The sequence below is a fragment of the Vanessa atalanta genome, chromosome 4 (genome assembly GCF_905147765.1).
Source record: "Vanessa atalanta chromosome 4, ilVanAtal1.2, whole genome shotgun sequence".
NCBI classification, from domain to species: Eukaryota; Metazoa; Arthropoda; class Insecta; order Lepidoptera; family Nymphalidae; genus Vanessa; species Vanessa atalanta.
In genome coordinates, this window is record NC_061874.1 from 8,944,321 (window position 1) to 8,972,016 (window position 27,696).

The 27,696-nt window shown below is 30.4% G+C and overlaps 2 protein-coding genes across 3 annotated transcripts; one reads left to right on the forward strand and one right to left on the reverse strand.

Annotated features, from left to right (window-relative positions):
- The first annotated feature begins 1,233 nt into the window (after nt 1-1,233).
- On the forward strand, nt 1,234-14,997 carry LOC125077863 (centrosome-associated protein CEP250-like). Of its 2 annotated transcripts, none has more exons than XM_047689956.1 (19): nt 1,234-1,316; nt 1,999-2,090; nt 3,122-3,184; nt 3,341-3,446; nt 3,520-3,632; nt 3,721-3,901; nt 4,477-4,625; nt 5,239-5,360; nt 5,905-6,061; nt 6,266-6,448; nt 7,732-7,847; nt 7,924-8,032; nt 10,270-10,420; nt 10,537-10,676; nt 10,763-10,875; nt 10,946-11,063; nt 11,362-11,568; nt 13,916-14,147; nt 14,940-14,997. In XM_047689956.1, the coding sequence occupies exons 1-19, from the start codon at nt 1,286-1,288 to the stop codon at nt 14,960-14,962; spliced, it is 2,406 nt and encodes an 801-aa protein (XP_047545912.1). In that variant the 5' UTR covers nt 1,234-1,285; the 3' UTR covers nt 14,963-14,997. The 2 variants fall into 2 exon arrangements, with proteins under 2 accessions (XP_047545912.1, XP_047545913.1); XM_047689957.1 differs by having other exon boundaries at nt 7,924-8,020.
- Nucleotides 14,998-15,090: 93 nt separating this feature from the next.
- On the reverse strand, nt 15,091-27,485 carry LOC125077994 (restin homolog). The gene is made up of 17 exons (XM_047690128.1): nt 27,356-27,485; nt 26,988-27,085; nt 26,858-26,914; nt 26,677-26,769; nt 25,070-25,168; nt 24,494-24,547; nt 20,668-20,791; nt 19,838-19,986; nt 19,072-19,193; nt 18,847-18,997; nt 18,476-18,658; nt 17,865-17,980; nt 17,451-17,698; nt 17,125-17,249; nt 16,931-17,052; nt 16,708-16,819; nt 15,091-16,038 (listed from the first exon to the last, which is right to left on the reverse strand). The coding sequence occupies exons 1-17, from the start codon at nt 27,390-27,392 to the stop codon at nt 15,091-15,093; spliced, it is 2,838 nt and encodes a 945-aa protein (XP_047546084.1). The 5' UTR covers nt 27,393-27,485.
- Nucleotides 27,486-27,696: the final 211 nt, after the last annotated feature.

Genomic DNA, 27,696 nt, shown 5'->3' on the forward strand with positions numbered 1-27,696 from the left:
TTCCGTACCTAAATAAGTATAAATAGACGTTGCAATTTATTTACTTTTAAAGATTTTAACGCAGTTTGACGTATAGCCATAATTGTGTTGCAGTACTTCTTCTTCTACTTCTACCTCTTCAACTTCTATATAGTGTTAAGACCAGACAACGTTTGCTTGGTCTTGCTTGTTTCTGAGTTATATAAATTAATTACCAAAATTTAATGTTTTTTTTTTGTTTTTTAATTTACCAAATGTTACTATTACGAAATGTAATTTACTACACTAAGTTATCATATCAGTGAATAGTAACGAGTCGCTAGTTTAATAAAGAGTTCGTTTAATATTTAAACAAACTCCATACTCAAATTAAGTTAATTTGTAAATTAATTGCTGACAATTGGATAAAATGAAATACTATTAATTCATTTGTGATCCTTTTTTTCTGTCCACGCTATTACCTAATTTTCCCTTAGAGACAATCAGTTTATACGATAAAAACTGCTGCTGCGAATCGAATTTATTGAAAACTTAATCAAGTAATCATTACGCGTCATGCATCATTATGCATGTTCGTGATTTTTGTTCAACGATGATATAAACCACACTCTAGACTAGACTCTGTACTGTAATCTGTAATATATTATAATTCAACAAGATACCTACCTTTTTATAATGTTATTTTTGTGTAATGTTGCAAACGTAATAGTTTGGTAGTTGGGCGTTTCGTTTAATCGTTTTCATGAATAGATGTTAGTGATTCTGAGTTAAATGTTCGTTATATTTTTTTTAGATGCCCTTGATGGCTCTAAATTAAATATTTTGAAGTTATCGCGACGTTCTTGACTAGCCTAAAAATAAAACTTTACGTAAATAATGATAACGCTGATATTGCGATTTTGTTGAATTTTTTTTGCAAAACATACAGATTGATATATGTTTCTTATTTATATTGCGTTAATATATATAAAATATTAATGTATGGTTGATTTTTTATGCAGCATTTGTTATCGATACACAAAATCGTTTAATATTTAGATAAGAATGATTATTTATTTATTATATTTGTTATACACTTTTGAGCTTCTTTGAACTTGCGTTTTAATGAAAATATTTATGATTTAGATAAATACATGCAGTAAGAATAAATACAATTGTATTGAAATATAAAAACTTTTTATAAACAATGTGTATATTTATAGATGAATATAGAAAAGAAATATCTGTCAAAAATTATTCAAAACTGTCAAAAATTCCAGTTTTATTTTAAAGGTTTTAAAGTATAAAATAAAAAAAAAATCTTGCTATGATTAAAGGACAGTGTAACTCCAGTCCAGGTTAATAATGTTAATAATTATACGTGAAATTCAATTTAAAATGTAATACAGTTGTATCATATTATATGCGCCCAGCACTGAAAGTACAACCTAAAATGTTAGTTTATTATCGATCTAACCAAATAACCTCTGATAAGGAAAGAAAATGGCCTATGTAGTAATCGATAATCCTAAAATTTAAATTTAATATTGACGGCAAATAACAACACGTAGGCGCATAAAATAACCTAAATCCAAATAACCGTAGAGATACACCAAAACCTCAGACAACAGTCTGTAGATATTATTCTAGAAATCGAAGAAAAATGTACATATAGAATATACTTATAAATATATAAGATAGAGCCATAAAATTAACATTATACTATAAAAACAACGAAAAAATTCCGTTGCAAAATAACTGTGCCAAAAAAGGGCCGTGATCTATAATACATATTTATAATATTTCCATTAGAGCCTTGATCAGTTTCACCTTGGTAGTTAGTGTTATTTATGATTGGTCTTATCATTACGATTCAGATTAAGTTCATCGCTATCGCGTTTTTGGGCTTTATAACTATAAAGATGATTAAAATATATTAAATGTAAAAATAAATTATTGATCTTTGAATCTTGAACCATTTGAAAAAGAACTGGCACCTCATGACAATATTTGACCTTACATTGAAATCATTATCTTTAGGCGATGATGTTGCATCTAAAAGAAAACGGATAACGCGAACCCCGTTCAATAAAAGGGCGCAATCAGCAAGCCCTATTGCTGGAAGTCCACGCGTAAGAATTGTTTTTATTAAATATTAAAATTAAATCATTGTAGTTCGACATTAATTAAATGTATAGTAGTTTTTAGTTTAATGGTTTAGTATTATAAGCAAATATAATTAAATGCGTTAACAATATAAATTAGTTATATTTGAATTAACGATAGACTTAATACCATAATGTTTGAAAATCGCTTATTGCTTACGGATCTTTTAAAAAGAACTATGATATAGTTATACCATTACGTATTTCACGGAAATTAAAAAAATAGTTAAAAATTATCATATACTCAATACTACTAGATTAGATTGACTTATGTAGAATTTAAATAAAAATAAATATTTATATTCAACTAGCGACCCGGCCAGGCTTCGCACGTGTGCAATGATGATACTAAATATACTACAGAATATACTAAGTATACACAACGTTTACAGCCTTTTGATTCTCATTAGACAATACAAACTGCTGTGTTCTGTATTTTAAATCTGTAATATCTTCGAAAACATTCATTTAATTTACATGCTGTAAATGGCCATATTGATCTATATTAAATGCACAATGTATTTAAGATATTTAATTGGATACGGATTAATGCTATGCTGCTTAAAGTCTCTTCGTAAATAAGCCATTATTTCTCTTAAACAGTAAAGGAAAAAAGATGTTATTGTGCTATCCCAAAGAGATAGACATATATATATTGTCAGACGTTTCTGTATGATCTAATTTTTGACTTGCGTCTGCAATTTTAATAAAAAAGATCAATCAAAATCCGTTGCGTAATTTTTAAGATCTAAGCATCATACCCAAGGACAGACCGACAGCGGGAAGCGACTTTGTCTTATATTATGTAGTGATGATTTATTTCTAGAACCACCATCCTGCCCCGCCAATAAAAAAACGAGTTGATATAATAAGTTAAAGTTTTATACGTTTTTTTTCTACGAACTTTTAAGCTTGTAGTCGATTTGTTGTTGTCTCGGTTTCTCCGTATTTGTTACCGCTTCGAACTTTAAATATTTAACTGTTAAAATATATTTTAGAACCCCTCCCAGCTAAGAATGTTGGCGAAAGATCGAAGATGTCAGAGTCTACCTCCTCTTGATGTAAGTTACATTTCAATGTATGTAGAGTATCAAATTCTCATGCTTATAATATGTTTTATTATATTTATAGGTACCTATTTCATTGCATACATAATCAATAAATTAGTTTTTATGATAATGAATATATGTAATTTTTCTGTGCTTATTTAATGACAGAAAGAATCAAAAACGCCATTCGATAATATTGAGTATTCACAGCAATGTGTGTTGGCTCCAAAAGATACAACCGAACAATTGCAAAACTCCGAGTTTCGAGAACAAGGTATATTTGTACTTGATATTATTATTACTGTTAATTAAATAGAAATAAATATGTTACTTATAATTAAAATCAGTTCCAGAAAAAGATGTACCAATGCCACATTGTGTAATTACTAAAACTATGAGAGCGTTGGCCACAAAGAAAAGGGAATTTATTAAATTAAAGAAGAACTTGATTATTCAACAAGTAAGCCTTTAAAACTACGAATTAACTTTATAGTAAAGAATATGAGTCTGTATTTACATCTGAAGTAATATGAATATTTTGATTACAGAATTCGTTACTTGAAAATTACGCTAGCTTAAAAGATTTAGAAACAAGAGCAGGAATTGTTGATAAGGACTTGGGTGATATACGCATTCTATCAGTAAAAGACTGGCCAGCATATGACCTGTTGCTACTAGTCAGAGACGACCTTGAAATGCCAATGAACTCAGAGATAACTGGCATTTTTGGTTAAGTTCTTTATCTTGTCAATAGCACGTACTTTATTTGTCTTTATCGGTAATTCGAAATTATCAAAATCTTTTTATAGATTCCGGCACTGTCGTATATGTATGTGATATTGCAGACGCGCATTGAACACGCATAAGGTTGTTCCAATATAACATAAATCAACTTTTAAGCACATATCATAACATAAATCGACCAATTGTACATGAATACACAATAAGTTAAACATTTCCATTTAGTTACTGAAACATAAAATAAATAACTTAATTATTCAATATTCACAATTCAATAGTACGTTTAAAAGAAACAGTTAAAATAATATAAATCAAAGAATTATAGTCTTACATAAACGTTATACAATGTGTTGTATGTCTGGCGTTTTTGTTACATAGATGGAACACATTTTGATGTATATAAAATCCTCAAAGGGGCGGATAACATTTTGTAGAGCCATAAAAATAAAATATATACATAATAGTTAAAATACCTACGTGATATTTTATAAGTTAAGAATATTTTTACAAAAATATTTCTATTATTTATGTAATGGTTTTAAAGTATATTTTAAATAAATTAGGTCCTCAAGTCTTACAGCAGTTGCAAGCGCAGTTGAATCCTATTCCTGAGGACGTACTAGGTATGGGCGCTGAGATCATGGCGCGGCGTATTGAGATCTTGAATCTGCTGCGTTACAAGCACCGCAGTGACCGCGCTACCTACCAAACCGCAAGTTTTTCTGATAAATTTAATTTGTTTCCTGTCCCATTTAGTTTTTATGTACATTTATAAAAAGTATTTTTTCACGCCAAAATTAAATAAATTATAATAATAATCGGAGGTGTTAGTTTTTATGTTTTTAATTCACGCAAAAACTGGTAATCGGGTTTATGTGGGACTTTCACTATTGCAAAATCCGAAATAGACCAGTTAATAGAACACGGAAATCTTAACGTCATATATTAAGATTCCAATCCGGTTAAGTTGCGCTAATTTTTAATGTGTTGTATTTTTGTTTATGATTTATTTTGTGTGTGGCAGCGAGGTAATGATCTTTACGAAACCTCCATGATTCGGAAGATTTTATGCCACATGTAAAACTAGTTTAGCCATAATGAAGAAGCGTTAAGGAAACATCAGAAGGGGGTTAGGCACAAATATGTGATCATTGCAACTGTGGTATGGTAGGTTAGTGATAACTGCAACAGTGGTATGTGGTTATGTGATAAGGCACGCAACCCCGAGATATCGGGATTTAGAGTTGTCTGAAAAATATACCTTTTGGAAAAATTATCGAGTTACTTCAGAAGCTAGTTATATATATTATAATTATTGATTGTAGAATATGGAGTGGAAGGCGAAAAATATAGAATTTGATAGCATAACGGAACAACTGCACAGAATGGTAGCTGGAATTGCAGAAAATTTAAAAGCTAAAATAAACTATTCTCTTGATCTTGCCAAGTATGTAAATCTCATGATGTATATAGGAATATTGCTATTAATAATGATAATGATCATTACTAAATATTATTTTGAATTTATATTTCTAATTAAATAAAGAGAATAGATATATTAGAGAATAGGGCAGAGTATATTTCGTCCCTCAGAATGCAAAAAAAAGATACAAATCAGCTGAGTATGTAATATTTGTTTATCTTTATATTTGTTTATCCTTCTTCTTTCGTTTAGAATTGAGTCAAAATCATTGACTTGTGTGATTCCGTTCTACCAATGAGCCTTATCATGAGGTTTCACTTTTGTTGAGATCCGCCATTATAACTTAAATATTTCTATATATAATAATAGATAATTCGAAGATGGTAATTTGTTGAACCAAAAATTCAAAACTTGACTTTAATCTGCAGCAGTGTTAGGGCAAATACGCCTTATTAAATTGACCCGTGCATAATGTGGAAACTAAAACTCGATAGCCAGTACGAAAGTAATGTTAAATATAATTTAGCCTCTTTAATAATTCTTGATTATTAGTGGATTTATTTTATAGAATACCTTGGATAGATCGTGAAACTATTATTAAAAAAAATGAGCGAATACAAAAAGAAAATGCACTTTTACAACATAAAATTGAAGAAATGAGTAAAAAAGAAAATGAGGAGAACAAAGAACCGTCTAATAATGAAACTTCTACTACCAGTTATCAGGTTATTTAATTATTTAGTTACAATTTTCAACAAGTCAGCTTAACTCGCACATAGAAATAACCCGTACACATTTGACCATTACAATACCATTTTTGAAAATTGATAAATTTTCCGGTATATTATTGAAATTTATCAACATAATTATCCAATTAATCTTAAATATCTGTACTAACAAGTGAATTTAAATACCAGTGATTTTATCAGGAAATATGCAATGAATTGGCTAGAGAACGAGCTGCTCGAGGGTCTCTGAAGGAGGTGGTGTCAGCGGCGGAGAATATGTTACGCGTGGCACGCGGCCGAATAGTTACATTAGAGAAGGAATTAAAACAAACGAAAGCTGAACTAGAGGTGATGCAACGGAAACATAAAGACATGGAGCAACTTGTAAGTAACTAATAATTATTTTTTAAATATAATTTTAGAGATATTTTTTTATACAAATTTAAATTGCTCTTCAGTCCAAGTAAGATGTTCACTTGTAAATCTTAAACAAGCTTGTCTGTGAGCTGCTGACAGCATTTGATGGTCTCAAAGAGCTGACTGCCGCTTCCTTAAGCCTCCTCTTATTGTTCGTGCACTTACGTTTATTACTCCATGCACTTCATTTAGCTCTGTTCTGATGATTACTCATGTAAGGAAGCTAATTCGTAGGGAAGTTAAAGCAATAAATCGTTCGTCACGACGACTGGTTGCTCGAGTTCTGCTCATACCGATGCATGTTCCAAGCCTTCCCGAACCAATACCACAATTTGAGCGGCTTGTCCGGACGAACTATCCATATTTATGGCTCGTTCGTTCGTTTATTTGTAAATCGCAAATAAAAAAAACCGGCCATGCCGGCGAGTCGGACTCGCGTACGAAGGGTATCGTAAAATAGTATATCTATGAAAACGGTAAAAATTGCCGTTTGTTCTATGGGAGCCCCCTTAAATATTTATATTATTCCGTATTTTAGTATTTGTTGTTACAGCGACAACAAAAATACAAGAATTAAATTCAAACTTTAATCTAATAACAAACGACTTTGAGACTATGCATAAATGTTATTATTGGTAATTCGACGTATTCCAGTTAGGATGTAATAGGGGTGATTGTTTACGATAATTTTAACCCCCATATGCATATTACAAAAGCAAACCATTTTTGAGTTATCATGTTTGTAGATTTTTCCAAAATAAGTCAAAAATTTATTAAAAAAAAATATCAATTAAAATCTATTTTTTTCTTCTGATTTATAAAAACGAATAAACACTGGTTATTTGTCAGTAATAAAACAATAATTATCGGTCCAAATTTAAAAATTCGAGACGGCAAAAGATATTACTTCAATAATTTTTTGATTTATTTTTTTCCACAAAAATGCCTTAACAACTATTTTTTAATTATTTTATAAACATAACCGTTTTCTTAGCTCTAAAAAAATGTATAACAATTACAAACTTATTCCAAAACAAACGAAATAAAATGACTACAAAGGACGCTGGTGGAAATTCGTATTCGAACATGAACGAATTCGGACTAAAGTTCGCTCTATAAATCACTTTTTTACCTCCTAACGGGAATATGTCAAATTACCAATAACCCGGAATATATAATACACATAATATAATATTCCGTATTTTCCATAAAATATGTAATAATTAAAATTAAATAATTTTAATTTTCAGTATCGTCATCGGGAGACAAGTTATGATGTACGCTCAAGAAAATTAATTGAGGTTTCGAAGACTGGAGAAATGGCAATAGAAACTTTGTCTCGTCAACGTGATTTACTGGAGTTAAGGTTGAAATAGATAATATTTAAAAAAAGTAGGTACTGAAAATTGATTAATGCTTCTTACTTAACATTTAATTATTAGAGTCAAAGAATTACGGGAGCAGGCGGAAGCAGCTGAGCGTGCAGCAGAGATCCGTGTAGCAGAAGAAAAAGCTCACATCGATACGCTGCAGGAGAAGGTAGCAGAACAGGTGCCATGAAATAAAAGCTTACCATAGTTACACTAGAAAGCTTTTATTGGTCAAAATTATGTTTTACTTGTCCATTAGTAATGAATATTACGTTAAAATAAGCATATTAACCCAAACCAAGTGTGATGCGTTACGAGTATCAATTTTCTTTTCACGTTCAGTTTCGATTAATGCCTATTCCATTATAATTTACACCAAGCGGCGTAAACTAGACTGACGGCCATATAAACTGCATCAAAGTACAGGAAGACTTTAAAATAAATAGTTTAACAAACTTTTCATACAAATTTAAATTGACAACTATAGATTGCTTCATTAACTTTCAATCAGTTTAGTATCATATCCTTGAGTTAAAGTTTGTTTACTGGACAATCCAAACCATTTTCTTCTATTTAATCGTAATTAACGTAGATTGGACCGGTTGAGTTATCGACGATAAAGCCCTTTCCGACCTGCTTGGCAGTAATTTTATTTCTATTTTTTACGCGAGAACAAAATCTTGTATTAATTATTAAGCTATACAAATCACGTTCTTAAATCGATTACACTTATTTTTATACACAATAACAAAAATATATATTTACTAGAGTATATATCAAAATAATATTAATTTAACTGTATAAATAAGTATTTCTAACATTCGGCCGTTCTGACTATTAAGTTTGTCCTCATTCATCTCAACTAATTATAAGTTGGCATCACGTCCCTCATTAATGACTACGGGAGCATTGACTGTAAAGGTCAGTCCAGCAGCAAGGTCATCCGTCCTGACTTATTGTGACCGCGTGAGCCTTCCTAACCACCACAATCCTAGCCTACTTTATTTTCTTACAAACTTTAAAGGAATATAATATAAAACTGTTACAATTTGTTTTTAGTGTACATTAAATAAAATAGTATCATTTAATTTTTTTTTTATTATTACGAAACACCTCCTAAATTAACACGTTCCTCACTGCAAATTCGAACATACTCATCTCTCCTTACCTCGACGATAAACCCTTCTGCGCCATGTAAATATATCCTACATTGATCGGTGAATAATATGCGAGATTATTTGTGAGTGTCTGCGGCTCACTAAAAAGCAACTTTAGACTATTTTTGGTGTAAAAGGGATGATAGTCTTTCCCTTAATCCCCCGTTTATTGTTCTTAAACTCTATTTAACTCCAAGAATTTGATTCAGCTCTGTTGATCTGAACTGAAATTGAACTAACGAATTACTGAACTTGAATTATATATCACGACGGGTGGTTACTACAATTGTGCCGGTTTCTTTTGTAAGAACTTGTCTCTATAAACTTTCTGTACACTCTGGAAACTGTAGGATGATTTAAATTTCTACCAGTCGTTCGTTGATTCTAACTTTGCTGTACGAATGCTATAATTTGTGCGAATTGTTTGGACGAAGTATCCATATTATTGTACCAAAACTATTATTGAGTTAAAAAAAAATACCTAAATATTTTATTGGTAATAATAACTCAATTATCAAATGAAAAAAGTCAATAACAGTCAGTTTAAAACGTTACCCTAATACACACAAATATGACCCCGCGGATTATTCTTCCGGTTAGAAGCATTTGCTGCAGTTGCATTTTTAAAAATATATTTTTATTATGTTTAATGGCCAGCCTTCACTTTTTAATCTATTTAAATCTAAAAAAATGCATACTCATTAAAAATATTCATTTGCAAGTAATCCTGAACCTTGCAGTTGTAGTTTATCTGTCCGACAGTTTATAATAAAATCTTGATCTCCAAAAAAAAGGCCGTACTATAAGTAAGAAGCCGAGATAGCCCAGTGGCTAGAACGCGTGCATCTTAACCGATGATTTCGGGTTCAAACCCAGGCAGGCACCACTGAAATTTCATGTGCTTAATTTGTGTTTATAATTCATCTCGTGCTCGGCGGTGAAGGAAAACATCGTGAGAAAACCTGCATGTGTCTAATTTCAACGAAATTCTGCCACATGTGTATTCCGCCAACCCGCATTGGAGCAGCGTGGTGGAATATGCTCCAAACCTTCTCCTCAAAGGGGAGAGGAGGCCTTTATCCCAACAGTGGGACATTTACGGGCTGCTAATGCAAAAAAAAAAATAATGCTAATACACTACTTATTATTATACCGCACCTGGTTAATAAAGGTAATATGTGACCATATTACCACACTTACTGCATGGATGGGTTAATATTTTAACTACGTAGTTTTAATTTAAGCTTCTAATGTTCTGTAGGAAATAAGCAGAAAAGTGGCTGAAGATACAATTATAGAGTTAGAAGGACGTGTTAAAGAGTTAGAAGAGCAGTTACAATCTTTACGTGAACGGTCTTTACGATTAGTTGATTTGGAGCGCAAACGTTGTCTTGGATACGTCCCTGTTAAAGGTGTAGATTAATTTTATTTATGGAGTCTGTATGCTAGTGACATTTTATAGTGTAGTTTATAATCCTCATTATAATTATTTTATAATGCACTGGTCAAAGTAGGATAATATTTTCAGAGAGTGAACCCTCAGATAAAGAAACTGAAATTTGGAAAGAATTACAACTCAGTCGTCTGGCTTTGTCTCGCACTGAAGAAGAGCTACGCCAGAGTCGTGCTGATAAGGAAAATTTTTTAAACTCACTAGCAAAGATTGCGGTTAGGCTTAGGATTTTTCATTTCATTTATTCTATTGACGTACTAAGATATTTAAGGTACTAGATTTGAAAATGTATGCATTTTAGCAAGAGGAAGGTGATAAGGAAGATAAAATGGCAGGAGAGCTGTTAAATAGAGAACAAAAAATAATGAAGTTGCAACAGATTATTGAGGAATTACGAGAGAACGAAAAAATGATGTACGCTATTTTTATTATATTAATTTTTATATTAAAACAATGATTTCAGATAACTTATTTAAAATTGTAGGGAGCAAAGCATGACCAGTTACGAAAATCAAATGGCATCGTTACGTTTAGAGGTTATGAGATTGAGAAATTATGACTGTTATTCTAAGGAAATCCCATACCAAGATTTACAGACAGAGGTTAATATTAGTTTGATCTTTCCATACTTCATCTATATTATAAATAGTACGATGATGATGTTCTCCTGTCCAGTGGCCAAGGAGCGGCGGCCAACCTCAAGGGAGACTGACTAACTTACGCAAAGATTGTAATTTAAGTAATGCTTTGGATGCTTACTACTGCTAGGTAGTCTCCGAAACATCTTATTATTATTAAGGCATATGTTTCTTTTTTATATTAGGGGAAGGATGCGTTCAATATATCTATAATATATATATAATATATGACCTTATCTATTGTATAACGTTTGTTTATCAGTTATTGGAAATGCATATGCAAGTAGAAACCCTGACTCGAGAACGTTCGGCTTTGGTAACGGCCGCTGCTTCCCGTGCGCTCATGTTAGAGCGGCATGAGCGTGCAGCAGAACTTTTCGCACGCATGACTCGAGTGCGACGGGAACTCGCCGCGTATCTCAATGGTCAGACCGATCCTCCATCTAACGATGACAGTTTCCATGTTGAGGTATAAGTCAGTATTTATATAACTTAATACGTTTTTTTTTCTACCGGATAAGTAAAATATATTTATACTCAAATATCACAATGTATTATGTTATAGATGGGTAAAATGTCTTTTTTGACGTTAAAATTTGAAACGATATTTAAAAAAATATTAATTGACTAATGGTATGGATACTTACATAAAGTAGAATTGTGAACCCTCTACCTAAACCTAAATATAAATATATAAATACTAATAATCTATAAATTGCAAATATTTTAGTAAATACACTAATTTTTTCACGGATTCCGTACAAAAATCTCCATACAAAATAAGTTGTCCTCATGATCACTCGAGTTAAAATGGCAGAATTAAAATTCTGGTTACATTACAGTATTTAAATATTTATGTATTTATTATTATAGTATATATTAATTTAGTATTTATTATTGAAATAATACAATTTGACATTGATAACAGATTGATACTTGGTGGTAGGACTTTGTGCAAGCCCGTCTGGGTAGGTACCACCCGCTCATCAGACATTCTACCGCCAAACAGCAGTACTCAGTATTGTTGTTCGGGTTTGAAGGTTGAGTGAGCCAGTGTAACTACAGGCACAAGGGACATAACATCTTAGTTCCATAGGTTGGTGGCGCATAGGTGATGTAAGGAATGATTAATATTTGTTACAGCGCCATTGTCTTTTTTTATGTTATAGGGGGCAAACGAGCAGGAGGCTCACCTGATGGAAAGTGATTACCACCGCCCATGGACATCTGCAACACCAGGGGGGTTACAAGTGCGTTGCCGGCCTTTAAGAAATAAGTACGCTCTTTTTTTGAAGGTTCCCAAGTCGTATCGGTTCGGAAAAACCTCCGGCGAAAGCTGGTGGTGACCACTTATCATCAGGTGGCCCATTTGCTCGTCCGCCTACCGATATCATAATTACTTATTTTAATTAATTTATTTTTCATCTTTAAATTTTTGTCCAAATACATGTCCATTATTTTATTTATTTTTCTCACGATCAAATTAAGCAATATTTGTTAATTATCAAATGGCATCACTCAGTCCCCGACGAGCCTATCTCATGCCAGAAGCGATACGCCTCAGCCATTTTGTCTTAGGCATGCTTTGTATGAGTGACCCATGATTTTCTGTCGGGGACAAACAATCTAATTTTAATTCATCAATTTTATTTGCTTTACCAAGCCATTCGGGTAAGTAAAAATACTTGTTATTTAATTTATTACAAGGATAAAATATTGTCGACGATTACAGAAATGTAAGATGTTTGAAACTTATTGATATTTGTGTTTGGCTTAAGATATTCATTTTTGTTATGATTCTTCACGTTTTTTCTCATGTTATAAAAATGAAATAACAAAAATGGACATAAGCCGTATAGTCACAATGCGGAAGTATTTTGATAAACAAATATTTAATAAATTTTAATAAAGCTTTACGTGAGCGAATGTAGCTTATGTGTTAGGAGGGCACAAATTCTAACACTTGATTAAAGAGAGCCAACTAGCTAAATTATATGGCTTACACAAACTTTAAAGAAATAGTTGATTTGGCTGATTAAGGGAGAGAAGGGACGGCTGCTCCAAGTATAAATAAGGTTAGCATATGTAAGGGCCCTCTATGGAACACAAAATATTACTATTAAGGTAGTCTTTGTTTATATTTCTATTCATATTCTTGTCCGTTCGTTGTTTGTCTGTTTGTATGTTTTTCTGTCAATTTGTCAGTTGTCTTGTTTGTATATCTGTAACGCTAGTCAATCTGTCTGAAGACATTATTGTCTGGGTGGTTCTGGGTCGTTCTCTGACCGCTTTTTTGTTAATTGGTTTGTCTGGTTATTTGTCCGTTTGTTTGTTTGTAATTAAGATAATTCTATGTGTTTTTATTTTTTGGGTGCCAGTTTCAATAAAAGGAATATAAAATTAAAGTATAATCAAATAAAATATAAAAAATATTATTATTTTATTGCATCACATCTCGTATGCGATAAATAAGGATGTTACGCATCTTAAACATTCAACTTATCAATTACCATTCAAAGAGAATAATATTTCTTGGGAAAAGCTTTTAGAAAAGAGTTTAATATTACACTTTTGTTGTTTTGGTACGCTTTCATTTTTGTTACATTAGTCATTTGACCTAGATACTATTCTCTAAACTTTTATTTAAGAACAAATTTTATATTGTTAGATTAATATAAAAATACAGTTTTTTCGATTATCCTAACACTAAATTGCTCTCGTGATGGAACTTGAAAAATTACACGATTCCTTTTCATACAATTTGTCGCCCTTGCAGTACATACGTACATATTTTAAGTAGTTCCAATGTTTTTCAGGTATCCAGATCGTTGTCGTCGGTGTGCGCCTGCTCAGCAGATACTTGGACGGCACTTCGAGTTGAACGTGCTCGTGTCCTTCGGCTGGAGAGTGCAGTATTGGCTCAAAGTCTTCAACTTGAAAAGGAAGGAAGAGTCCGGACCCAACTTGAGCGACACAAAGCTGTACTGGAGAGAGAAATACTTCGCACTCGAAATTCTTTATCAGCCGATAAAGTTACACATAATCAAAGTTTGATATTTTTTAATAACTGAAAGCGTTTTTTTTACTTATTAGGATAAACTATCTCAACGTTGGCATTTTTTATTTATTTTATCGTTGTCATTGTTTTTCTGAAGTGACAATGTAAATGCATAAATTTTGAATCTTCATCAAATATGTTCGTAAAAAATTTTGACCCAATTAATTTAATGTTTAAGTAACAATTATATTTGAATTTATCATCACATTTGTACATAGGTATATCTTTTTAATAATGTACATTATTTAATCAACATAAAAAAGCATTATGTTTAAGAAAACTATGATTTTGGTAGGACCAGACTCTTCATTGCAGACTAATGTATCTATAGAATTTAGTCTTATTTTTGTTTATAATTTCTTACTTTATTAAGCGAGTGACTATGTCGGATGACAATTATTTTTGTCAACCAAACTGTTGTAGATTTGAAATATTCCATTCTCCTTTGGGTGGACAAGTGTTGTCGTGATGGAAAAGAAACTAGATCCATTGAAGTTTGAATAGTTGTTATTTTGACAGTGAACTTGTCCATTATTATATAAAAAATCTGTATTGTACCTCAACGATGAACTTGTTGTGCTGTTTCAAAAAAACTGTAATGAACTGGCTAGCACAGGGACACTCATTACATTTAAGAGCCGCGAACGAATATTTTCCAAGTCATAAAAGATTCATTTTTCATCATAAAAGACAACCAATCAACCACAAAACAAAAAAAGCCCTTTTAACTAAAATTTTATATTTTCTCTACATTTTCAGTAATGTATTCTTTTCCTTTTCAGAAACCAACTTTTTATTCTACTGATTGTAAAATATAGGCAATAAAGAATTTATAACTTACAAGATGTTTTATTAAAAAACAATATTAAACTATTTAGAAAAAACAGATATATAAATCACGAAACAAATATTAAAAAGTACAAAATATGTTTACTACAACTGGTGACTAGAATTTTTAAACATTTTATATATTTTTTGGTCACGAGCCTGATTCAATTCAATAAAATGTATTTTTTTTAATTTCTCTTTCGAAAGTAGAAGCGGTTTTTTTTCTTTAATGCATAAAAATGTGTCATTATTGAAATGCGACATAGGAATAAAAGTACTTTTGCTATCAGCACTTGGTATCCATTTCTGAGCATCGATATTTGTTATTGCCTGTTTCCGTGCAAGATTTTCGGCATTGTGTTTATCATCATTATTATTAGAATTGATGTTTTTATTTTCGCAGGTAACCCTCACATATTTTGTTGCTGCTTTATCTTTTTCTATTTGTGTAAATGATTTTTTTTTGTCGTAATCTTTATATTCACCACGGTCAGCTATATTATTTTCATTATGATTGATAAGATTAAAATAATTATGATCTGTGTTAATTATTGGCGATTCAATTGTTGGTGTAAGTTGACTTCCTAATTCATCTTCAAGTATTTTAATAATATTATCGAAATCGTTAGATGGTACATTTTTGATTTGATGCTTTAAACAATATTCGTGTTCGAAAACCTTTTTCTCAAGTGCGCAAATTTTATCGTGATCTCTTCGCTTTTGAATACAGGCCTTGCGGTTTCGGTCTTCTAAAGTAAGAACTATTTTTTCTAATTGATCGATCTGTTCTTTTCTGGATTCTAAACTATTCAAAAGTACTTCAATTTCGGCGTTTTTTTCAAAAATTTGTGCATTTAATTGTGAAATATCTGCTTGTTCGTCTTGTTTTTCAGAAAGTATTTGCAATAAATTTCCTTTTTGCTTAATATGTTCGTCTTGTTCAGCTATAGAATCTGTTAATTGTTTCAAAATATTTTTATTCTTTTCTATTTCTTGAAGCAGTTCATTATTTTGGCGTTTCGTATCATTGAATGTAGCATTTTCTTTATTTATCTAAAAAATAACACGAATATTTTAAGCAGTGTTTAAAATACTTTAGGTCCAAGTCCCTTAATAATAAAAATAAAAAAAAATTGAGAAAATAAATGTATTTTATTTTTTTTTCAGATTTTGGTCCTTAAAAAGCTTTAGTTTTATTATTAAGGGACTTGGACCTAAAGTATTTTAAACACTGCTAAAAGTAAGTCTTTTTCCTATAATTTAAAGGCCTCATTTATTGTACAGACAGTATTTTTAAATCATTAAAAAAAAATACAAATATAATCAATTTTAATATTAAGTGCTATGTATGTATTCACGCATATTCCGAATAGTATCATGTAACCTACAACTGTTCTGCAACACGTATGAGAGACTGCAACACGGAGATGGAGGAGCCATCGTTTTTCGTACTAATATTAGACATGATAATATAATGATGGTTGATTTAATTTATATTTATTTGACTGGAGTCTTTTACTTTAGAGATCACGACTTAGGAGCCAGAGAACCTTAAATGACTATGAGGACTGTTGACATGATAATACACTTAGTTGCGATTTTTGATAAAGTTGAGCCGAGTTTTCTTCGAGGTTAGAAATTAAGGGTTTTTTAGTTTTTAACCCTAAAATTTAAGACAAACTGTTTTTTTTTTATGATACGTAATGAATATTTATAATATACCATTTCATGAAGATTGTTTAAATTTTCAAATTCGCCAAAATGTTCTTTTAACTTAGTAATATGTTTTTTTAATGTAAGTAATTGATCTTCGTACATTTCCATTTTGGATTCACTGTGAAACAAGAAGTATTATTATTTTATTAAATTGAAATATAAGAAATTAAAATTATATAAAAGGTATTTAGATTTTTTGCAAAATTCGTAAATTAATGTAGAATTATACTTTTCATGTGATTGTTCAACCAAAAGTTGTTGCTTGATTTCCAGTTCTTTTATGTACTCCGTTTTGTTATGAATTTCTTCACTTAATTTGTTTTCTAAATCATAGGACTTTTTCAAATTTTGCTGTAATATCAAACATAAACACAAAGTAAAGTGAAATTCAAATTACAGCACAAAAATGTATTAGTATTCGACCTCTAATTCCTGAATGGTTTCCATGTATTCTGTCAAACGTTTTTTACATTTTTCCATTTCGATTTTTGTTTCATCCAATGTCTGTTGGACTTGTTCAAATTTACTTTTATAAATGACAAGTTCACCTAAAAGTTACAATTAATTAATACTTAATTACATCAAAAAGTCATCAATCATCTAAAAATCCAAAAGTGTCATTTCCTTATCGGTATATTCTCACAAGTCCGTAAATAGCAAAAATGATTGATTTCTATAATAATAATGGACGTTGTGAATGAAAATATTTGTAATATTATTTATTATATGAAATAAATTTATATTCTTACCCAATGCAGAGTCTTTTTCTTGCAACTTTTGCAACATCTCTTTATTACGTAATTCCGATTCAACTAAATGGGCACATTGAGATTCAATTGTTGTTTGCAAATGCTTTTTGATTTCAATTTCGTCGTTGTATTTTTTTTCAACGTTAACCAGATTAACGATATTTTTATTTATTTCCTCTTTCATATTTGACATGGATTCGTTATAATGCTTAGATAATTCTTCAAGTTTGTTTTTCAGTTCTTCTTTTCTGATAGAGAATATTGAGAAATACGATGTTTTATTATAAATAAACTTTTGAAAGATAATATGATATTCAGATAAAGACAATTTTACTACTTCATGAATATCTTAGACATAAAAAGTAAACTATACATAGTACTTTCTAATGAATTCACATAAGTAATCAAACTTACTCTTCTTGCAACTTTTCTTTAGCGAGAACTATTTCTTCTAAGTGAATCGTATTTTGTTTCATACATTCATTTAACTTGTCCAATTCTGTGTTAAACTCTTGTTGTAACTGATGATTCTAAATATTAAATAGTTCTCATATGTAGTATAACAATTTATAATATAATGCACAAAACTATTTTGTCAATGTTCTCTTAATTGAAATTAAATAATTTATAAATATTAAATTATAGGTATATCTTTTATTTTGGTATATACAGTTATTCTGCCATGAAACAAAAGTTTCCTCGAAGAAATAGCATGCTAGTCCCTAGTTTTACACAATGAGAAATTCTATTATATAAATCTGTTACTATAATGTTATTATATTTTGTACAATAAAGTATTTAAAAAAAAATCAATTATTAGAAATTTCTCTCATTTGTTAGAAATAACTTCTTGTAAGAAATTCCAATGCATGGGTAGAGATGATAATTGTTATGTCCGCAATCGTATGAATGAAACCAGCATAGATTAAGTTTGCTAGTATCTTTTGTCAGTTTGATTAGACGGTCAATCAATCAGCTGATAGAATTCTCAGTTCTATTCTACGTCATAAGATAAATTGATGTACCTTTTCATGTAGCTGTTGATTCGTGCGTTCCAAGCTTCGAGTCTGCGCCTGCGCTTCATTGAGAGCGGATTCCAGAAGTGTCGCCCGTTCTTCGCCGATCTTTATTTGTCCCTCCGCGCGAGACAACCTGTCTTTCATGCACATTCTTTTCATTTTTTCCTGTTTTAGTTCTGTTTCTAAGCCCTGTCATAAAATTCTTAAGTTGCATATAATTTATTTCGTTTTTATAATTTAGCTTGAAAATGTAAAAAATGTTCTATACAGGGTTACTTGCTTAAATCAATTGACTTAGACTTAATCAATTAATTAGACACTATCATATCAGTTTTACAGTTAGCTCTAATGATATAGGATCTGACTGTTATAAGTACCTCAGCTTTTGCTTTGTTTATGTATGTTTTCTGGTGCTCAAAATTGGTAATTTGTTTTTTAAGATTTGCATTCAAGGCATTTAACTCTGACAATTCATAAATCAGACCTTCGTTGCGTAGCTGTACGGATACTGCCTCATTCCAACAAGTTCTGCAAATAATAAAATAAAGCATAATATCTCAAGCTAAAAAAGGACGATACGTCGTTTTATAAATGAGCATTACCTTATGAAATCACTAATTTCCTTGAGAAATTCATTCTCTTGATTTTTCAAAGAACTACTTAACATATCGTTTTCTGCAATGAACTCATTTATCTTTTTTCCAAGAGTACTCTTTGGACATCCCTGAAATAAAAATATACCATTTACTTTGCTAAATTATTTTGGTTTACATAATTTTAGGAATGTCAAAGTAGGTAGGTAGTAGTTATTTTATTCTTTAATCAGAATATAAAAGATTTAAACGCTTGTAAGTTGGAGAAACAAGTAATAAATTTGCATTTTAAATCTAAATACATTTTTATGTTTCGAATAAAAGTAGTATGTATAGTTCATTACTATTAAATCTTTTTTAGACTACCTATTCCTCTGACCATTTGCCAACCGTCTTGTACTTAATTACCACAAAAAAAACAGATACGCCTGGGGATGTCCGACAGAAGTGATAACTTACATTGTCCGAAATACGAATTTACAAATATAATAGCGCTATGGATTAAAGTGAGAGATGAGGACCCTGCCTACCGCTGCCGTATGTGTAAGGGAAGCCAGTCAGAGTGGCGCCATAACGCGTTACGTAACGAAACGGTTTACCCTCCCATAAGAAGTCATCACATCACGCGCTATTGTTATATAAAATATGAATTATATCTTTTAAGTAAAGAAATAGATTAGATTTTAAGATGTTACTAAAGTTTAAAATAAAGTATTTCTAATGAAAATAGCCAAAAATAAACAAAATATTTTTAATAAAGTAATACATTTAATACCTTGTCACAATTTTTTAAATTTTCAAGCCATTCTATTAGATTTTTTCTGGCCTCCAAAGCGTGTTCGCATGTAGCTACTAACTTTGCAGGCATATCGCGTAACCTCTTTAGATCTATTGTTACAGCGTCCTTAGTATCTTCTTTAACTTCTGTGATATTGATAATTTAATAAAAATATATATGTAGTTGTTATTTAAAATTAATTTTAATATTATTAAGAAATCACACATTAAATTCTTTAAAAAGTATAAGACATTACGTCTTTGGCTTGTAACATATTAAAAAAAATAGATATGTACTTCATAATACAGTGTAAACGCTATATAACGTCACTAAATAATACGTCACTAGTATAATAAAGCGACAAAAGAACGTACACGTCTGTTTGTTTTTACTAATTTTGGCAAATAAAAAATAACTTTTTATTATTTAATGTCGTTATTGAGAGTGAATAGAAGACAAGCTGAAACAACCAAAGTCGAGTGATTTTGACGCTTTATGGAGTTTATCGTTAAATCGATTGACGTTACATGGAGTTTACACTGTATTTCGTAATTTAATCCTAGTCCAATATTTAATTTCTCATTTTATTAAAAATAAAATAAAATTTTTATTAAATCAAAGGATAAATAGGCCGCTGGGATAGTAGTGTGTGGAAGTGAGTGTTGTGTTTACCATACCATTCCTATCCCGTACAACAACAAGTGAGTATTTCTTACTTAAAATCATTATATTTTGTCATGGAATACCAATTGGTGATAAATTGTAATTATAGTTCTCGTATCAGAACTTTTAGTGTGTTAGTGCAAAGGATATTTCGGTGTATTTACCAATTTTTTGACATTTTGTCTCAGCCCACATCTTAAGCAGTTGACTTGGAGTCATGTTGGTTTCCTTTATAACATTTAAGTCACCCGTAGACGGTAAATTTGCGCTTTGACCCAACGCTGACAACTACGGCAGTTCAATTCCTTAATTTTATATTATTTCACAAGAGACAAAAAGTTTTATTATTAAGAATCAGAAAATATTTTTAAAACATTATTTTAGCAAGATTTTAGTCTATACTTATATTAGACGAGTAAATGCGAAAGTGGCTATGTATGTCATTCTGCCTGTCTGTTATTCTTTAGCCACAGAACCGAATATTGTATGCCTAACACCTGTTGATCAACAACACCACCACCAACTTTTGTCCACCAAGGTTGTTTACCAAGTTTGTTTTTTATATTTACGCATTGTTGGGTTGAAAAGTATATAATACAGTAAATAAGTAACGCCGAACACAGAAATATAACAGCAGTTGTTGATAATAATTTTTATAAATAATTAATATGCGAGCTATTTCATTCGAGAAATAAATATTAAGCTAAAACCCTACATTAAGAAGATGTAATATGTGATAATAATAAGAAGATCTTCAAAAATTATGATTGCGATATTCGTTTTCAATACGCAGAATATCTACAATCGGCGTGAAGGTTTATTTTTTAATTTTTGATGTGATTAAACTCCTGCTGGGATAACGTATGAGAGCCGTATACTTGCCAACTGATTAAAATGATTGATTGTCAAAATTTTATAGAATTACTTACAAGAAGACTCATAATTGATTTTTTGTTTTTAATTTAATTCTTTTAATAAGTAATTAATACATCGAAATTATTATGTGATATGTTAATTACACTATTTAAACGTATGTATTATGTATCTTGAAAAAAAGGATCTTTTCTACGAATGTCTGTATAAAAATATAATAAATAATATAAATTTTGTTTCATAATATTGTTACCTTTTAGTGATCAAACAGTTAACTAATGTAGTTAATTTTGTGGATACCTTTCGATCATTAAATTCATTTTTCATTCCTTCGAATTTTGTAATTTTCTTTTGCCATATATTTGTAAGTTTTAATATTTTATCATTTTTCGAAGCGACAGAATCTAAAAAAAATAATAAATAGAAAATTTTTTTTAGTTGTCTATTGATACTCGATCATCTTGTGTCTAAACCTTCTCGGGACGTCTTAGATTCTGACCCATCGGATTTTGTGAGTAATAGGGAGGGGGGGCGATAAAAAGTACTTCTTACACATCAGTTTGATTTAATATGTCATGTATCATGTTGCCTAGTTTCACTTGGACATTGTCAATCGGTCACGAGGACTTTACCATAAACGATTTAAGGATTGCAAATATGTTAAATACTTTTACCCCCTTCGTACTCCACGAAAACGTCTTCTATTTCATTGCACAAGGGGCTTGTATCAGAAAAATCTTGTTTTATTTCTAAATCTTCGTATTTCTTTATAGTGTCCTGTTATTTTAACAAAATAAATTCAATGTGATATGATTTTTTTATTATTATTCAGAAACAGTATCTAATATCCCCCTCTTAAGTGATATATTTTCAAAAACGCTGTTTTAGGTGTCTCTAACTTATAAACAAAAGACTTAACACAGATTTCCATATTTTTAACTTTCAACAAATGACGGACTCCATACTTTCAATTTCCAATTTCATTTTCGTATATATATATTTCCAACATGAAAAATTACGAATTTATATATAAAATTCATCCCATTAAACCTTCTTAGGGGACGAATTTTGGAAAATTCATCTCTAGTGCTCTCTTACGTTCCTTAAAAATGTCTTCGCAAAATTTCATCCTGTTATATTCATCGGTTTAGGGAGTTTTCTGTATATCAGTCATTCATTTTATTAAGAATAGGAATACTTATACAACACTATATTGATACACACAAACAAACAGACTACGAAAAATACGTTTTATTTTTGTTTTAGTACAGTTTGTTACATAATTTGCACTGTATATTGTGTATATAAGAAACTAGCTGTTACCCGCGTCTTCGCACGCATAGAATAAATAAATAAATAATAAATATTGGACAACATCACATATATTACTCTGATCCCAATGTAAATTACATCTACTCATTAATAGAATAAAGAAAATAAAATTTCATGTTTCTAACTTCAAAATGTCGAACTTCCAGACTATTTTCGCTAGTTTTTTAACCCCCCCCCATAATATCTAAAGGAGAAACCACCCCCTTGTAGGAAAACATAAGACATGGTCGACGCCCCTCCCCCTTAAATCGTCTTACGTAATAAATGAATGGCCCCTAACCTGTATGCGAAATGTCAACCCCTACTTTTTCCCTGTAGGCGTAAAATATCAAGAAAGGCTTAAATACGTATCTACTTATGTTTAATTAGTGTCCCAAAACAATAGTTTCATGTTTTGAATTTAAAAAATGACGGACTTCCATAAAAACTTACATCTATTATTTCACCCCCTCGGAGATAGAATATCAAGAAACACTCAATCAATATCTACTCATTTTTTAATTAGTAGCCTATAAATAAAGTTTCATGCTTCTAACGTCAAAAATGACGGACTTCCAGACTTACCTTAAGCCCTTAGAGGTAGAATATCTAGAAAAACTTAAGTACGTATTTAATCATTTTAAATCAGTATCCCAATAATAAAGTTTCATATTTTTAACTTAAAAAAATGACGTTTACCATAAAAAGTTTCAACCCTTATTGGTAGAATATCAAAAATCACTTAAATAAGTATTTATTCATTTTTAATCAGTATTCAATAATAAAGTTTCATGTTTTTAACGTAAAAAATGACTGAGCACATAAAAACTTTCAACCCTTATGTAACCCCCTTCGTGGTAGATTATCTAGAAACGCTTAAATACGTATCTATTCATTTTTGATCAGTAACTCAAAAAATAAAGTTTCACGTTTCTAACTTAAAAAATCACGGATTTCCATGGAAACGTTCAACCCCTATTACACCCCTATAGGCGTAGATTTTCCAAAATTCCCTCCTTAGTGGGTGTCATGATATGTTAGTTTATAAGCCTAAAATATAAGTGTTATGCTTCTAGTTCTAAGAAAGACAATACTTTCAACAACTAACAACCTTTCATCCCCCTTCCTTTTCAACCCTTTACAGCACTTTTTTCCAAATAAAAAGCCTATGTCCATTCTCAGGCTCTAGACTATTTGTGTACCAAATATCATCTAAATCGGTCCAGTAGTTTTGGCGTGAAAGCGAGACAGACAGACAGACACAGAGTTACTTTCGCATTTATAATATTATAAATATGGATAACATATTCTCTTAGGGATAATCGACAATAACCATTTTTTATTTACTTAGTTTTTACAAGAAATAAAAACAATACAGACAAAAACAAGATAAAAACAAGAAAGCAATACAGCATTAATCAACTAAATACCTTAATTACATTGTGCATTTAATATAGATCAATATGGCCCTTTGCAGCGTGAAATTGAATATTTTTGAAGATATTACAGATTTAAAATCCAGGGACATAGCGGTTTGTATTGTCTAATGACAAAAAAGTTATGAACGTTATAAGACATTCTGTAGTATATTTAGTATCATCATTGCACCCGTGCGAAGCTGGGGCGGGTTGCTAGTAAGAGATATAAAATAGAGTACACATACAAATACGAATCGCTAGCTGAGAAGGAACGTTTTCGTTGAATTATTTCAGCGAATATACACGAGTAAGCAGATAGACTTTTATAACCATTTAGGGGATACAATAAATATCTGGTAGAAATGTTTAACTTCCGTTGATTTTTTACCTGGTCGGGGAGATTTATCAGTTTGTTTTGGTTGTTTGATTTTGATATGGACTTCTGTAAAAGAAATATAAATTTTTGACAATAAATTCATTCTAAATAATAATATAAATGCGAATGCGAATATGAGTTAATGAGCCGAGATGGCCCAGTGATTAGAACGCGTGCATCTTAACCGATGATTTCGGGTTCAAAACCAGGCAATCACCACTGAATTTTCATGTGCTTAATATGTGTTTATAATTCATCTCGTGCTCGGCGGTGAAGGAAAACATCGTGAGGAAACTTGCATGTGTCTAATTTCAACAAAATTTTGCCACATGTGTATTCCATCAAGCCGCATTGGAGCAGCGTGGTGGAATATGCTCCAAACCTTCTCCTATAAAGGGAGAGGAGGCCTTAGCCCAGCAGTGGGAAATAATATCATAATTGTTTTTAGGGGTTCAGAAAAGAACAAAGAACAAATATCAATGTTAAATGCGGGTAAAACCGCGTGGTGCAGTTAGTAAACAATATATGAACCTTACATGGTCGTAATATTTTACAAAAAAGTCAACTTTTACCTTTAATGTTACATACCTGTTTGAGTGGCACAGTAATAACATGCTTTCCAACTTTGTTAGTAGACGTGCCGTGCAATTTCTCATTCACGGTTTTTTTATTCAATGTTACTGGATTCTAAAACAATTTTTATTTTTATATAACCTATCTATATTTAACTTAATCAAACTTTTGAATTAAAAAAAAAATCTATAGAACTTTTATTTTAATCGATTGTTGGCTTTATATGACTTTGATGTTTTAATTAAACTGTAATATATGTGTATTCCAATTGCAATTATCATTATACGTGTATATTTTAAGTCGCATTAATTTTATACCGAATGGAATCAAAATCTCGTCAGTTTTGACCTGTCTGTTTTAACGGACGAAAACAAAATGAGAAGGTTCGCAATTTGACGCGTATATTTTTTGTTGAAATAAGATCATCATAAAACTATTTTTTAAATGACAATCATAGCATATTTCATTAGTAATGTAAATAAGTGTTTATATTTTAAAGAATTTTACCATTATATCAATACAAAAGAAGTGCGGAGCTTGACAAATTATATTGTACGTCAAGTATACAATACAGTATCATCTTGTTTGCCATGAAAAATTGAAAATACTTCAATTTGATTCGTCATATATTCATTAACTGCTTAAACGTAAACAGGGTCTATGTAAATTATACATATTGTTGACAAATAATTCTAAATTATAGAGTACCATAGACCATATTTTAAACTTTATGATTATATACTGTATTATTTGAAAATATCTGAATTTACATTTTACGTATAATTACGTTTATGCTTGTTTAAGAAGTGTTGAAAAGTAAGTTGTAGTATACATAAATATATTAGGTATAATAAAAAAATTAAAATAGTTAAAATTATAACAAAATCAATATTGTATTATATTTCCAAATAAAAAAGTTTGTTTCAAAATCGGCAACATCAAATTTCTCTTTTCAATCGATCGATCATATATTTTTGTCGAGTATCATTTTGATCGACGGTAAAAAGAAACACATTAAACTAAAAACCGTATCATACCGCCAAATAAGAAGTTGAATTTGTACCCTTAGGGTGCTCATCAGTTACTTCAGCTTCGTATTAAGTCAAAATAGCGGTTGTATAATTTCCAAAAAGATATAAACCATACTGTAATGGATGGTTGTAATTGCGAGAAATGTATGTTATTTTCTGTAAATGTACATTAAATTTTAGATGTAACATGTTAATAAATGTACTATATGTATATATAGGAAAAATTACGTACATTTTTCCTAGTTATTTGTACAAAATTAATTTTAATATTATATTTCCATTAGTACAATTAATATATTTTTACGTTTCAATAAAAAAAAAAAAAAAAATTTATGTTAAATGTATTCGTAAGCTAGACAGTATACTTTTTATTATTATCTTGTTGACAATCAGTAATATCATCGATTTTTATTTATATGTTAAAGATTCGTATAATAACACTAGTTTCAAGAAAAATATATGTACGTAACAATACCGATGATAAGAAAAATGTAATGCTTCAATTTCTATAAAATATTTGTTTGTAAAATTCTCTTTTTTATTTACTTTAATTTTCTTATCAATTTAAACTTAATTATGAAGCCTTTTTACCTTTTGAGCAGGATAAAGCTTTTCTCGCTCAGGTCGAGATAATCGTGAATCACCCAATCCGTCACTTACACGATTTGCAGATTTTGGACGAATCTAATATTTTTATAATAAAATTGATTACTGAGGACTTTCAAACACGACAAAATAAATACAAAGTATTAAAGAAATAGACGAGACTAACCTCACCCACATATGACCTTACTAAATCCTTATTTAGCAATTTTGAGCCTTCGTTTTTCTAAAAAAAAAAACATTTTCACAACAAGTTGCTAGCATACAATCACATAATTTTTTGTCGTTTTAAAACATACCATTTGTTCGTTTGGGTTATTCTTCGCAGATCGTTGCCGTGCGGATGATAAACGTTGTGGAATACGGCACTTGGTGTGACAAACTAATGCATCTGATTCTAGCAATAAAAAAAAACGAATACAATATAACGCTTTTAAATATTATTCAGTATGATCCAATTAATCTCACACGAGTTCATAGAAAAATAATATGTTTGATGTTCTTGATAATATTACGAATTTCTAATATATAAATAATCTGGTTGCTTCATACATAAGTATATATTGCGGTATGGCGAGGTCCCAGTGGGATTGTAGAACTATGTATCAACATGAAAACCTTTTAGACTAATTTGTTATAATTTTAGGAAATATAGTGCATAGAAAACCTTGTGTTTTCGGATCTCCAGACATCGCCAGCAACATATTACATCACATTAAATATGTTACAAAAATATAGATTTCTATTTATGTAGCCTTTTGTTACTCAAAATTTTATGCTAAAATACATTTAAGGGAGCCAAACTAAAAGAGAGTTTTGACAATTCTAATGAAGAAAAATACAAAGACAAATTTGTCTACTAGTTTATTTTTCTTAACATGTTAAAGATGATCAAAGAGTATGTAAATTTCCTGCGAAAAATAAGATGGTGATCGAGCTAGCATAGACTATATAAAACTACAATACCTATGTTTATCTGATATACATAAAAATGGATAGCGGTATAGA

Coding starts and splice junctions, on each gene's coding strand:
- LOC125077863 (XM_047689956.1), top strand. CDS start 1,286: ATGATTAAAGGACAGTGTAACTCCAGTCCAG. Junction 3,185..3,340: donor AGAGTCTACCTCCTCTTGAT/GTAAGTTACATT, acceptor ATTTAATGACAG/AAAGAATCAAAAACGCCATT. Junction 7,848..7,923: donor CGTGATTTACTGGAGTTAAG/GTTGAAATAGAT, acceptor TTTAATTATTAG/AGTCAAAGAATTACGGGAGC.
- LOC125077994 (XM_047690128.1), bottom strand. CDS start 27,392: ATGTTGCTGGCGATGTCTGGAGATCCGAAAACACAAG. Junction 26,770..26,857: donor TAAGGTCATATGTGGGTGAG/GTTAGTCTCGTC, acceptor TAAAAATATTAG/ATTCGTCCAAAATCTGCAAA. Junction 24,548..25,069: donor TTACTGTGCCACTCAAACAG/GTATGTAACATT, acceptor TTTCTTTTACAG/AAGTCCATATCAAAATCAAA.